Raw genomic sequence first — 14,056 nt, 5'->3', positions numbered from 1 at the left:
TAAAACAAAAAGACGTGTGTTCTTGTCTCTCATAATGATTGTGAACAATAGGTAAAATTCCCCAAAAAGTGTACTTATGGGGCGTGGTCCCTGTTTAGCGTCTTCATGCGGGGCCCAAAATCTTGTGAAGTTTCTGCAACTTTCGCTCTTTGGCAGTGCTGAATTATTCATGAGCAATGCTTCTCATCACTAATTCATGAGATGAAGAGTGGCTCTCACTCTGTGTATGTACAGTATGTGCAGTGTGTACAGTATGGGGGATCAACACAATGCTAGAGGTAGGAGCTGATAACATATGTGTGAACTATAAACAGTGTACACAAGTCATGTGACTATATGTGTGTGTGTATGTATATATATATATAAATACACACATATATACATATATTTATATACAGTATGTGTATATATATATATATATATATATATATATATATACATATTATTTATTTATATATGTATATATATGTACATGTATGTATGTATATGTAAATATATATGTGTGTATACATATTAATATATGTGTATATATATTAATTTATGTATATACATATTCATATATGTGTGTGTATATATATATATATATATATATATATATATATATATATATATATATATATATATATATATATATATACACACATGTGTATGTATGTATATATATATATATATATATATATATATATATATATACACATATGTATATATGTATTTATATACATTTTCTTTGCTGCTTTATTACCTACTCCAACCAGTCTATGTCCCTCCGCTGTCCCCGTCCCCATACAATTCTTTCACAGTCTCAGGGGGCTCATCATTCTTTCACCCCCATGACCGCCTTTGTGCTCGTGCGTCTCCATGGATGTGCGTGAACACGTTAGCGTCGTTTGTAGCGCGCGTCTGTCAACAACTCGCGCCGGGGTCCAGCACTATAGCGGTCACGTCGAAACGTGTGATCACGCAACTGCAGCTCGGGCGCTCTTCAGCTGCTGCAGAGATGGTGTGGGTGTGGGTGGGGGTGGGTGCTGTGCGTGCGTGCGTGCGTGCGTGTGTGTGTGTGTGTTTGTGTGTCTTTTGTGTTTAAAAAGCTCTCCTCCGTCCCCCTGCCTACTTCCCCCCGCCCCCATGATGCTATAGCACCATCAGCTGTGTCAGTAAACTTGCACCCCCTCCCCTCCAAAAATATAAATCCAGTTTTTGCTCCTCTCTCTCTCTCTCTCTCTCTCTCTCTCTCTCTCTCTCTCTCTCTCTCTCTCTCTCTCTCTCTCTCTCTCTCGGTAGCCCGCCTACTGAAGGTAGGAGGCAGAGGGGTGGGGCCAGTGCATCATCTGGGCCGCCTGCCATTTTATTGTTTCGGAAAGGGGGGAGGATTTTTCCTCTTCTTCTTCTTCTTTTTCTTCTTCTTCTTCCTCTGCTCCGGTCCGTCCTGTCCTCGTGCCCTCGTGCTCGTCACGCCCCAGCCCCGCCTCTTTCCCGGCGACGGAGCGCCGCCTCCGTTTGACGTCCGTTTTCCTGCCGATGGTGTCAGAGCACCTTTTTGCGCGGACGCCTCTCCTCCTTTTCCTCTCCCTGCGGCGGGACAAGTCCGGGGCGGGAATGCGGACGCCAGCGCCTGCCCCACGCCCTTCCGCTACTGCTAAAGAGCGCCGGTAAAAGCGTGTTTGCGTGGGGAAGCGGGAGGAGGAGATGCAGCATGTGGCTGTGAGGATGTTGTTGCCGGGAGACGGGGGATGCTGGCCTAAATGTGTTATGATGCTGTCAGTGCGGGCATGCCTGCTGCACACGTGTGTGTGTGTGTGTGTGTGTCTATGGGAATTCCTGCCACACTCGCTGGCACACCTGTGTGCGACTATAAGTGTGTGTCCTGCTTCATGTGTGTGTCTTTCACCTTGTAAAACACACCCGTCTCTTAAATTGCTTTTGTGTTAAGCAAGTAAATTTAAGACCTCGATTGGTTCTTCAACAGGGTTTGTCAATCAAAGTTTGTATAGTGAAGCAAATTTTTCTGCAAGAAAGTATAGAAATGTGAATAATGGGTTCCAGCCTCGACAAAAGTCCATATTTTAGTGAAGCGTTATACACTTTGAACACAACTATACAGTACTGTATATCAAACAAACATACCAAGGAGCTATCTCTTTATTAACAAGTTAAAACAACAGCAACGACAAGCTGAACTGTGCTGTATGCGCTGCACTGCCATCACACGCGCACACACTTACACACACACAGAAGTCCCTTTGTTGCCCTCACAAATGTTTAGAAATCACAGAAATCCTTAACTTTAACTACCATATTGCTACAATAATAAACATTTAAAAAAGTTAAATTCACTTACAGACTTTTGGAAGAGGCGACGCTGAACCAGAGGTACCGTATTTTCCCGGCCTATAGAGCGCACCGGTAATTATGCCGGATCCACCAAATTTTTTAAGAAATACGTATACATTAGCCGAACTGGACTATAACGCCGATATACTATATATACACTTATATACACCTGTATGAAAGATTTTGTAAATGTTTATTTACATACCTCTGCCTGTCTGCGGTATTGAAACGATCATCGTCATGGACCCACTAGCTGCGGAAGCTAGCTCTTCGATCAGCTAAACAGACTCAATAACTCCGCGGTGACGTCTTTGTGAATTTTCACAACTGAAACAATACAAAAAGAATGCCATTGTAACTTAATTATACTAAAACAGACACTTGTAAGCATGTTAGCATATTAGCTAATGCTAACAACGCTAGCTTGATTACATTACGATAGTATGTACAAATATGCATGAGAACACTCCTACAGACATCACACATGGGAAGGTTTGATAAGTAAGAATTGTTTTAGGTATATTGTAAAACGTACAGTCGTCGTTAGGAGCGATGAATGAAGAATATTTTCAAGCAGAAACGTTATGAACATAATTCCGTTTTCAAAACAGGAAGTACATTTTAAACCCGAAGCACCTGCAATGAGCAAACTTGCCCAAAAGATGGCGCCATAGCACAAACAGTAACACACCTTTTCAGTGTCTCTGTCGGTGTTTTATGAAAACTATTTCAATACAAAACATTATGGCCATTAGCGAAGGAAACTCCATACATTAGCCGCACAGTTTTATAAGCTGCGGGGTGCAAAACGATGGAAAAAAGTAGTCCGCAAAATACTTTGGTGTCTTCTCCTCCGCTGTGAAACAAGTCCACTCTGGCATATTTTTCCAGAAAAGTCAGTTCTCATCACAATTAAAAACATGCTTTGGTACGAATCTGGCTTCCTCAATCTCTTTAATATGAGCAAGCACAAAATGGCTGCCGGCGGGACCCAAAGTGAATGAATAAGGCACATTTAGCGCAATCTAAAAGCTCGTAAACCAGAAAGTTCGCGAATAGAGGGGTTCGGAAACCGGGGTTCCACACTATTGTTATTTATTTTTTTATCCTAGCAATTAAACTGCCTGTTTTTTACAGGTAAGTACCAAGATAATTACAGTATAGAAATATGAGTGTGTCAACAGTCCAGAAAAGAAAAGCAATGTCACAAAGTACTAAAGTTGTGCTGACTTCCCTAAAACGTTACTTGTTTCCATCTTTTTTTTAAAACTTTATTAGTAGATTGCACAATACAGTACATATTCCGTACAATTGACCACTAAATGGTAACATCCGAATAAGTTTTTCAACTTGTTTAAGTCGGGGTCCACGTTAATCAATTCATGGTACAAATATATACTATCATCATAATACAGTCATAATCATCAGAGTATATACATTGAATTATTTACATTATTTACAATCCGGGGGATGAGATGTGGAGGGGGTTGGGGTGGTTAATATCAGCACTTCAGTCATCAACAATTATATCATCTGAGAAATGGACATTGAAACAGTGTAGGACTGACTTCATCATGCCACTCTGGCTTGGGCCGATTTTTATTATTATGACTTTTACATATTTTTGGATTCAAAATCATCCCACACACGCCTCATGCCCATGCTTAGTGTGTGTGTGTGTGTGTGTGTGTGTGTGTGTTATATAAGCCGTGATTGACGGGTCTTCTCTTCCCCGTGGTCCAGTTGGGGGACTGGGTGTGCGAGAAGATGCTGATGGCGAGGGACAGCAGCCGCGACGAGACCCAGAAGCTCCACAAGAAATGGCTGAAGCATCAGGCCTTCATGGCCGAGTTGGCCCAGAACAAAGAATGGCTGGAGAAGATCGAGCGGGTGAGTTCTGCCTTTTCTGGTTGTGCTAAGTGTGGCTAAAAACACGTGGCGTGACACCAGGGTCAATCTACAAACCCCAAAACCAGAGAAGTTGGCACGTTGTGTAAATCGTAAATAAAAACAGAATACAATGATTTGCAAATCCTTTTCAACCTATATTCAATTGAATAGACTGCAAAGACAGGATATTTAACGTAGGAACTGGAAAACGTTATTTTTTGCAAATATTAGCTCATTTGGAATTTAATGCCTGCGACATTTTTCAATAAAAGCTGGCACAAGTGGCAAAAAGACTGAGAAAGTTCAGGAATGCTCATCAAACACTTATTTGGAACATCCCACAGGTGAACAGGCTAATTGGGAACAGGTGGGTGCCATGATTGGGTATAAAAGTAGATTCCATGAAATGCTCAGTCATTCACAAACAAGGATGGGGCGAGGGTCACCACTTTGTCAACAAATACGTGAGCAAATTGTCTAACAGTTTAAGAACAACATTTCTCAACAAGCTTTTGAAAGGTCTACGGTCCGTAATATCATCAAATATATCATTGAATGCCCGTGACCTTGGATCACTCAGGCGGCGCTGCATCAACAAGCGACATCAGTGTGTAAAGGATATCACCACATGGGCTCAGGAATACTTCAGAAAACCACTGTCAGTAACTACAGTTGGTCGCTACATCTGTAAGTGCAAGTTAAAACTCTACTATGCAAAGCGAAAGCCATTTATCAACAACACCCAGAAACGCCGCCGGCTTCGCTGGGCCCGAGCTCATCTAAGATGGACTGATGCAAAGTGGAAAAGTGTTCTGTGGTCTGACGAGTCCACATTTCAAATTGTTTTTGGAAACTGTGGACGTCGTGTCCTCCGGAACAAAGAGGAAAAGAACCAGCCGGACTGTTATAGGCATAAAGTTGAAAAGCCAGCATCTGTGATGGTATGGACGTGTATTAGTGCCCAAAGCATGGGTAACTTACACATCTGTGAAGGCACCATTAATGCTGAATGGTACATACAGGTTTTGGAGGAACATATGTTGCCATCCAAGCAACGCCCCTGCTTATTTCAGCAAGACAATGCCAAGCCACGTGTTGCAACAGCGTGGCTTCATAGTAAAAGAGTGCGGGTACTAGACTGGCCTGCCTGTAGTCCAGACCTGTCTCCCATTGAAAATGTGTTGCACAATATGAAGCCTAAAATACCACAACAGAGATGAACAACTTAAGCTGTACATCAAGCAAGAATGGGAAATAATTCCATCTGAAAAGCTTCAAAAATGTGTCTCCTCAGTTCCCAAACGTTTACTGAGTGTTGTTAAAAGGAAAGGCCATGTAACACAGTGGTAAAAATGCCCGTGTGCCCACTTTTTTGCAATGTGTGATGCCATTAAATTCTAAGTTAATGATTATTTGTTCCTCTGTTCGAACATTAAATATCATGTCTTTGCAGTCTACTCAATTGAATATAAGATGAAAAGGATTGGCAAATAATTGTATTCTGTTTTTATTTCTCATTTACACAACTTGCCAACTTCACTGGTTTTGGGTTTTGTAGATCAGAGGTCTTCAACAGGTGGTCTGCAGGGGTCGTAGAAGTTTTGGTTGATTAGATCTTTCCACAAATGTAAATATCTGTAAATGCACATTCTGACTGATCCAACACACGGTGGTGTAGTTTAGACATGGCATGCACACCCTACTCACTGTGCCTTGCACCTTTTTAAATAAATACATTATTTGGTATTATTACATTCATGTTAGCATTAGGAAGGTAGCAAATACTGCACTAGTTGTCAGCTAGCAATGAGCACGCCGGTAGTCAAGTAGCGATCAGCATGGCAGTTCCCTCCTGGCGATTACCGCACCAGTTGCCAGATAGTAATCACCGCTCTAGTTGGAAGCTTGCGATTAGCGCTTCAGTTGGCAGCTGGCGATTACCGTATCAGTTGCCAGATAACGTTCAGCGCTAGTTGTTTGCTAGCGATTAACACGCCAAGTGTGAACTCGTGACTTACGCACCAGTTGTCAGCTGACAATTACCGCTCTAAGTATCTGCTAGCGATTAGCGCACTAGTTGTCAGCTAGTGATTAGAGCATTAGTTGTCAGATGGAGATTAGCGTACCGGTTGCAAGCTAGCAATTAGCGCGCTGTGTGTCATCTAGTGATTCATGCACAAGTTGTCAGCAGTTGTCCGATAGCGATAAACGCTAGTTGTTAGCTAGCACTTAGCGTGCTAAATGTCATCGAGCGACTAGCACACCAGTTGTCAGATAGCAATCGGCTCTAGTTGGTAGCTGGCAATTAATGCATTAAATGTCATCTAGGGACTAGCACACCAGTGCACAGCTAGCGATTAACACGCCAGTTGTCAGCTAGTGATTAGCGCATTAGTTGTCAGGTAGAGATTAGCGCGCCAGTTGTAAGCTAGCGATTAGCGCGCTATGTGTCATCTACCGATTCACGCACTGGTGGTCAGCTTGCCATTAGCGCACCAGTTGTCAGCTAGTGATTAGCGCAGTAGTTGTCAGCTAGCGATCAGCACAGTAGTTGTAAGCTAGCAATTAGCGCACCAGTTGTCTGATAGCGGTACGTGCTAGTTGTTAGCTAGCGATTAGCGTGCTAAATGTCATTGAGCGACGAGCACACCAGTTGTCAGCTAGCGATTAAAATGCCAGTTGTCAGATAGCAATCGGCGCTAGTTGGTAGCTAGCAATTAATGCATTAAATGTCATCTAGAGACTAGCACACCAGTGGACAGCTAGCGATTAACGCGCCAGTTGTCAGCTAGTGATTAGCGCATTAGTTGTCAGATAGAGATTAATGCAGTACGTGTCAGCTGCGATTAGTGCGTTAAATGTCATCTATCGATTAGCACACCATTTGTCAGCTAGCGATTAGGGCACTAGTTGTCAGCTAATGATTAGCGTGCTAATTGTCGGCCAGCGATAAGCCCTCTAGTTGTCAGTTGGCGATTAACACGCTTAGTGTCATTTAGCAATTAGCGTGCCAGTTGTCAGCCAATGATTAACCATTCATTTCTTCATCCGTTTGGGGGTTCTTGGCCTGGAAAACATTGAAGACCCCTGATCTAGATCCTCTATCCTGACCTTTTTTCTCAAGCAGCATATCATGCACTGTCAGGGTTATTTTGGTATGGTCCTGCTTTTCTTCCACACTTCCTGTAATTCAACAAAATAAAATAAATCTCTTTTTTATAGCGCGTTAGAAGGCTAACTGTCAGGTTCAAACACTGATGACATCTATTAAACAAGACAAGCGGCAAAGAATCAAACAGAGACAGAATTCAATTTGGACTCAATATATTGAGGAGAGTCGCCTTTACACTGTACCCTTGTACAGTATCTTAGCACGCTCTGCCAAAAGATTGTATGCCTCCTTCTTTTGTTTTGGACCCTCCCCGACCACATGGCCACGGCTGTTTCCAAAGGACAAAGGTCGCAAAAAGTTCACAGAAAAGTAAGGCTGCAGCTAACGATTATTTTTCTATCGATTAATCTATAGATTATTTTTTCGATTAATCGGTTAATCTATAGATTATTTTTTCGATTAATCTATAGATTATTTTTCCTTTTACCGATTATTTTTTTATTCAAAATGAAGATGAAAAAATAAATGTAGGCCCGTTTTTTCAAATGGCATGGCTTTTATTTACAAAAAAAAAGAAGTATGGCCACTCAGTCAACATTGACAACAACATGACTAAATATTCTGTAACAATGTAAACATTTAAAACTTTTAACATTTAACAAAATTAAAAGTAGCTTATTTGCTTTTTAATGTGCAAATATAAAAGTCAACATCCAGTGCAAATCTTAATATTCTGCAATAGTATAAGCATTTCAAAAGTAAAAGTATTGCTTATTTTGCTTTAAAATGTGCAAAAATAAAGATAAACATCCAATACAAAAAAGTGCAAAACGAAATATTCTGTAACAACAGTGTAAACATTTCAAGAAAAGTGAAAGTATTGCTTGTTTGCTAAAATGTGCAAAAATAAAGATAAACATCCAATACAAAGAAGTGCCAATCTAAATATTCTGGAGCACTGTAAACATTAAGTATTGCTTTTAAAATGTGCAAAATAAACATCCAGTCCAACACAGTACACAATAACCAATTCTACTCATTCCAGTGAGTGACTAACAGTTGTAATGAAGAAAGGTTAGCATGTGTACATGTTTGGTTCTTTTCTTGTTTACAATATTCCCATCAGCTGAAAATAGGCGCTCAGAAGGGGTCGATGTGGCTGGAACTGAGAGGTAATTAGCCTTCACCTCAAGCCAGGACTGCGAGCGAGCTGAGCTGCAGTTTAAGTTTCTAGAAGGTCAACGGGCTCATAGTGATGTTACTAGTAGTTGACTGGGAGGTGTTTATTATCATTTGGGGAGAGTCCACTGCCTGATGCTCACCTGCTAAACACCTATCTGCTCGACGCTGAAGCGCTGACTACATGCGCTCTGAATACACACTGCTGATTGGCTGGTAATGCTTCGTGTGTACCAATCAGATGGTTGTGTGGGTGGGACAATGCTGCGTGTGTACCAATCAGATGGTTGTGTGGGTGGGACAATGCTGCGTGCTGAGACAGAGGCAGACGGAGCAAAGCAGCTTGTTAACACTTTAGCTTTAGCTTAGAAACTCGTTCGGTACACCCCCGTACCGAACCGAAAGCCCCGTACCAAAACGGTTCAATACAAAACACGTACCGTTACACCCCTAGCAGATACAAATGACACATTCATGTTTTTGTGTAATGATGACAAGGTATGCTCGCGCGGACGATTGACTAGTTGATGGTTTTCTTTTCAAATGTTCGTTCATAGCCGTTGTGCTGCTATGATAGGCCATTTCCGCTCGACACAGTGTGCATACAACAACATTATTAGGCCGTTTATTGAAATACTCCCACACTTTTGACCACTTTTGGCATGCTTTTCCCCCCTCGCTCGCACCGCTCGCATCGTCTGCTTTGATCGTCTGCTTTGCGGTCCGCCATGACGGTAGTGTGACGTAAATATGCGACACGTCGATGCACAAAAACGGCGTCGACGTATTTACGTAACCGATGACGTCGACTACGTCGACGCGTCGTTTCAGCCTCACAGAAAAGGTCATAAACAATTCACAGAAAAGGTCAGTTCAAAAAGAGTTCGTAAAATAGTTCAAAAATAGGTCCATAAAATAGTTCAAAAAGAGTCCGTCTGGAAATTGGGCAGATCCTGTCATCTCTCCGCTTTGAAGTCCTTGGACCAGAACAACATTCTTCTGTTGATTACCATACATGAGAGAAAACAGAAAACCCTTCATGTGGCTCTCCCCCTTACACAGTGGAGTTTTACGAGCATTCTTCTTGGTAGGTTTCAAAGACAGCTTTTGTCTTCTCACCTGACAGAACTCAATGTAACAAAGTTTTTTGTGATAACTTACAAACAGTTATTCTAACACTAACTGATGCTAATGCTACTTCAAGCGGAGCGTGGCTTGTTTATTCGGCAGCACGAAACCACGCAGCTTTACGTTAGGCCGCGCGGCCGCAGTAAAACATTACGGCAAAATGAGGCCACGCGTCTTCCTCTGCAGTGTGGAAGTGGGCAGGGCTGAAACCCAACTCCCCCGCCGGGAGCAGAGAGAGCGCTGAGCACGCCGATGCGTTCGCTGTCACACGTGCACTGGAGCGGAGGCAGACCATGACTTGCTTGAGGGCAGGAAATCTTTGGTGCCTGCATAAATAAAACACAGCTGATGTTCAGCAGGAGAAAAATGTGTGGTGAGGTATTCAATATTAGGAGCCATCATGGCAGTGCCTTTGAAGAGCTCTCCAATCAGAACATCCTGATTAAAGCAGCAACATTTTCACGTCTGCTTCTGATTGGGCCGTTTATTCGCCGTCCTGGTTCTCTCAGCGAGGTCCTCTGAGAGTCTGCCGACTATTTCTGTCCTCGTCGAAGAAGCTTCAAGGACGCTTTGAAGCGTGCTCGCCGCTAAACCAGTGGAAACGTTTCTCCTTTCCATTGTAAGCAGTGATGATCACCAGCAGAGGGCATTACTACTACATGCCCAACTAGCGTGCTGCCTAAACAGGGTGCAGATAAAGACATTCCGACTCCAAGCTGAGTGATCCACACCACCTGGAAGCATACTTGCCAACCCTCCCGATTTTCCCGGGAGACTCCCGAATTTCAGCGCCCCTCCCGAAAATCTCCTGGGGCAACCATTCTCCCGAATTTCTCCCGATTTCCACCCGGACAACATTATTGGGGGCGTGCCTTAAAGGGAAACTTCGGTTTTTTTCAACCTGGGCCCTGTTTTCATAATTTTTTCTGTATATGTGAGTGCTGGATAAAACATTTTTTGAGGTCGCGCCAGTATTGAGCAGGGCAGGCAGCCTCCAGCCCAGCTAACGCTCGTACACAGGGCAACTGGCTCTCGTCAAAATTCGGCCTATAAACATGCATTTTTTTCACACTGACAGGCTCAGATAGTTACAATGAGTGTCCGACAACATACTAGAAAGGAGAAATTAACGTATGTCTCTACCTTTAGCTGGAGATCGCTGTTTGTTGTGAGCTGTGTCCAAATCTCACCACGCTACAAATCTCGTTCCGAAATCTCGCGATAACTCGCGACAAAACACCGGTGGAAAAACAGTTACCTGACTGAGGTGAAGAGAGACGACCGAAGTGATTTTGTATTGGACTAAGTTACCGAAGACTGTAATCCAACAGAAAATCACTTCAGTCATCTCTCTTCACCTCAGTCAGGTAACTGTTTTTCCACCGGTGTTTTGTCGCGAGTTATCGCGAGATTTCGGAACGAGATTTGTAGCGTGGTGAGATTTGGACACAGCTCACAACAAACAGCGATCTCCAGCTAAAGGTAGAGACATACGTTAATTTCTCCTTTCTAGTATGTTGTCGGACACTCATTGTAACTATCTGAGCCTGTCAGTGTGAAAAAAATGCATGTTTATAGGCCGAATTTTGACGAGAGCCAGTTGCCCTGTGTACGAGCGTTAGCTGGGCTGGAGGCTGCCTGCCCTGCTCAATACTGGCGCGACCTCAAAAAATGTTTTATCCAGCACTCACATATACAGAAAAAATTATGAAAACAGGGCCCAGGTTGAAAAAAACCGAAGTTTCCCTTTAAAGGCACTGCCTTTAGCGTCCTCTACAACCTGTCGTCACGTCCGCTTTTCCTCCATACGAACAGCTTTTACACACACATAAGTTAATGCAAGGCACACTTGATCAATAGCCATGCAGGTCACACTGAGGGTGATCGTATAAACAACTTTAACACTGTTACAAATATGCGCCACACTGTGAACCCACACCAAACAAGAATGACAAACACATTTCGGGAGAACATCCGCACCGTAACACAACATAAACACAACAGAACAAATACCCAGAACCCCTTGCAGCACTAACTCTTCCGGGACGCTACAATATACACCCCCGCTACCACCAAAACCCCCTCCCCCCAGCTCTCGAATTCGGATGTCTCAAGGTTGGCAAGTATGCCTGGAAGTGCAAAACACTCTAACATTTCACGAAACAAAAAAACGATTCCAGAAAACAAATTAGCGAAGAACAAAACATTTTACAATTTTCAAAAACAAAAGACAAAACACTTTTTAATTTCAGAAAACACAAAAACAAAAGACAAAACTGTTTACAATTTAAAAAAACAAAAGACAAAACAATTTACAATTTCATAAACAGGAAGAGGAATATCCCTAAGCACAGATTGACAGCTAAATCAGCCATTCATATTCGCAGAGCCCGAATGAGGAAGTGAAGACTCAGCGGATCTGAGCAAAAAGATGAGTTCATTTAGCTGTCAGTCTGTGCTTTGCGACGTTCCTTTTACGGTTTATGAAATTGTAAATTGTTTTGTCTTTTGTTGTTTTTTTAAATTGTAAATTGTTTTGTCTTTTGTGTTTGGTCCGTGTACCTTCCGTTCATTCTATTTCCAATTCTTAAATGCAAATCAAAAGACAAATTTCGGACCATTTTTTTCCTATTTTCATTTCTGAAACAAAAGTTGGACAACTATTTAATGAGACTTTTTTTAAATGACAATAGGACTCCTGTTGAACAAAGATGTTACCGTTCTGCTAAAAACATGCTAAACGCAAAGGAAAAGCTAAAATACTGCTTTCGGTTCAATGTGTCATCTCACAGATAAACCCGCATTTTGGATGAACATTTTTTTCGATGTTTGTGTTTATCTGTAAAAAAAAAAAAAAATCCATAAAAGGAAAATAGCACAAAATCCAATTTTATGGCAAGATTTTAATGAATATCAACCCTTTTTTGTTTGTTTTAAAATCTGCCATATATACCGTAATAAAAATTTAAAAACGGCCCTAATTTTATTTTTTGATTTGCGTTTCAGAATTGGAAATAGAATGAACGGAAGGTACACGGACCATGTTTGTGTTTTTTGAAACTGTATATTGTTTTGTCTTTTGTTTTTGGAAATTGTGAAATGTTTTGTCCTTTGATCATTTGTTTTCTGAAATTGTTAGTTGTTTCAGGTCCGTGTACCTTTCGTTCGTTCTATTTCCAATTCTGAAACGCAAATCGGAAAACTAAATAAGGGTCGTTTTTCGATTTTTATTGTATATGGCAGATTTTAAATCAAACAAAAAAGGGTTGATTTTCATTAAAATATTGCCATAAAATTGGATTTTGTGCTGTTTTTGTTTTATGGATTTTTATTTTTCCAGATAAACACAAAAATCTAAAAAAATGTTCATCCAAAATGCAAACATGCGTGTTCATCTGTGTGATGACAAATTGAACCGGAAGCAGTATTTTAGCTTTTCCTTTGCGTTTAGCATGTTTTTAGCATAACGGTAACATCTTTGTTCAGCAGGAGTCCTATTGTCATTTTAAAAAAGTCTCATTAAATAGTTGTCCAACTTTTGTTTTAGGAATAAAACGAATCCCCAAATTTTTTTTGGGATTCGCATTTAAGAATTGGAAATAGAATGAACGGAAGGTACACGGGCCGTTTCGTTTTTTGTGGTTTCTGTCATTTGTTTCATGAAATGTTAAGTGTTTGGCACTTTCAGGCCACTGTACTGGTTGGTACACTGCAAAAAAGAGCTGCAAAATTATAAGAGAAAAAGACTGGATTTTAGGAAAAAATGCTAAAAACTTGTAGGACTTTTCCAAAAAAATTGTGTTGTTTTTTTGATGAATCACGATTATTTTTTTGGAACGATTCGTAATCGTTTGAAAAAAAAATTCTAAATCAATTTTGTTGTTTTTTTAACCTATCCTGTCCAGCCACTCAGACAAATCATATTGTTGATGTAGATGATCATATCTGCTGTACAGATTTACTTTACAAAAGGTCAGTGTTGGATACTTCTCCTCTTTGTATTTGACTTTATTAAATGTTTGGGTAGAATTTTATTAAACTAATTGATCTGTAAACTATAAATTATAATAATTTATTTATTTATTATCTGTAAACTGACGAGTGCTGCCTTTGCTAATGGTTCAAACATAATGACTCTTCCTTTTCTTCTAATAAGTAATATTCGCCATTTTTAATGAGCGAAACAAACATTGTGTGGATGATAGGGATGGGTACCGTTCACATTTGAACCGCACCAATTCCCGGTACTCAATGGTACCAAATCTCGGTATCTTTGTGTGTGTTAATTAATGTTAATTGTTTGATAATAACATTTTATTTTTAATCTTAAATTTAAAAAAGAGCTGATTGTTAGGGTTTGGTGAGGTGGATCCCAAGGATGCAGAGACGAATTTGTGTTTACAATTGTTCTTCCCT

The 14,056-nt window shown here is 41.0% G+C and overlaps 1 protein-coding gene across 6 annotated transcripts in view; it reads left to right on the top strand.

Moving 5' to 3' along the window:
- Positions 1 to 14,056, top strand: part of LOC133658508 (spectrin beta chain, non-erythrocytic 4-like) — a 139,198-nt gene that overhangs the window by 71,460 nt on the left and 53,682 nt on the right. For 5 of the 6 annotated variants that reach the window (XM_062060624.1, XM_062060626.1, XM_062060623.1 and 2 more), the window contains one exon: positions 4,075 to 4,221. In XM_062060624.1, coding sequence (XP_061916608.1) covers positions 4,075 to 4,221 — 147 coding nt within the window. Of the gene's footprint in view, positions 1 to 1,382; positions 1,650 to 4,074; positions 4,222 to 14,056 lie in introns of those variants that run through there. The other variant, XM_062060627.1, reaches the window with a different exon arrangement.

This window comes from Entelurus aequoreus, linkage group LG10 (genome assembly GCF_033978785.1).
Source record: "Entelurus aequoreus isolate RoL-2023_Sb linkage group LG10, RoL_Eaeq_v1.1, whole genome shotgun sequence".
Classification (NCBI taxonomy): Eukaryota; Metazoa; Chordata; class Actinopteri; order Syngnathiformes; family Syngnathidae; genus Entelurus; species Entelurus aequoreus.
Note: the sequence above shows the minus strand (reverse complement) of the source record. Positions and strands in the feature narration are given on the sequence as shown.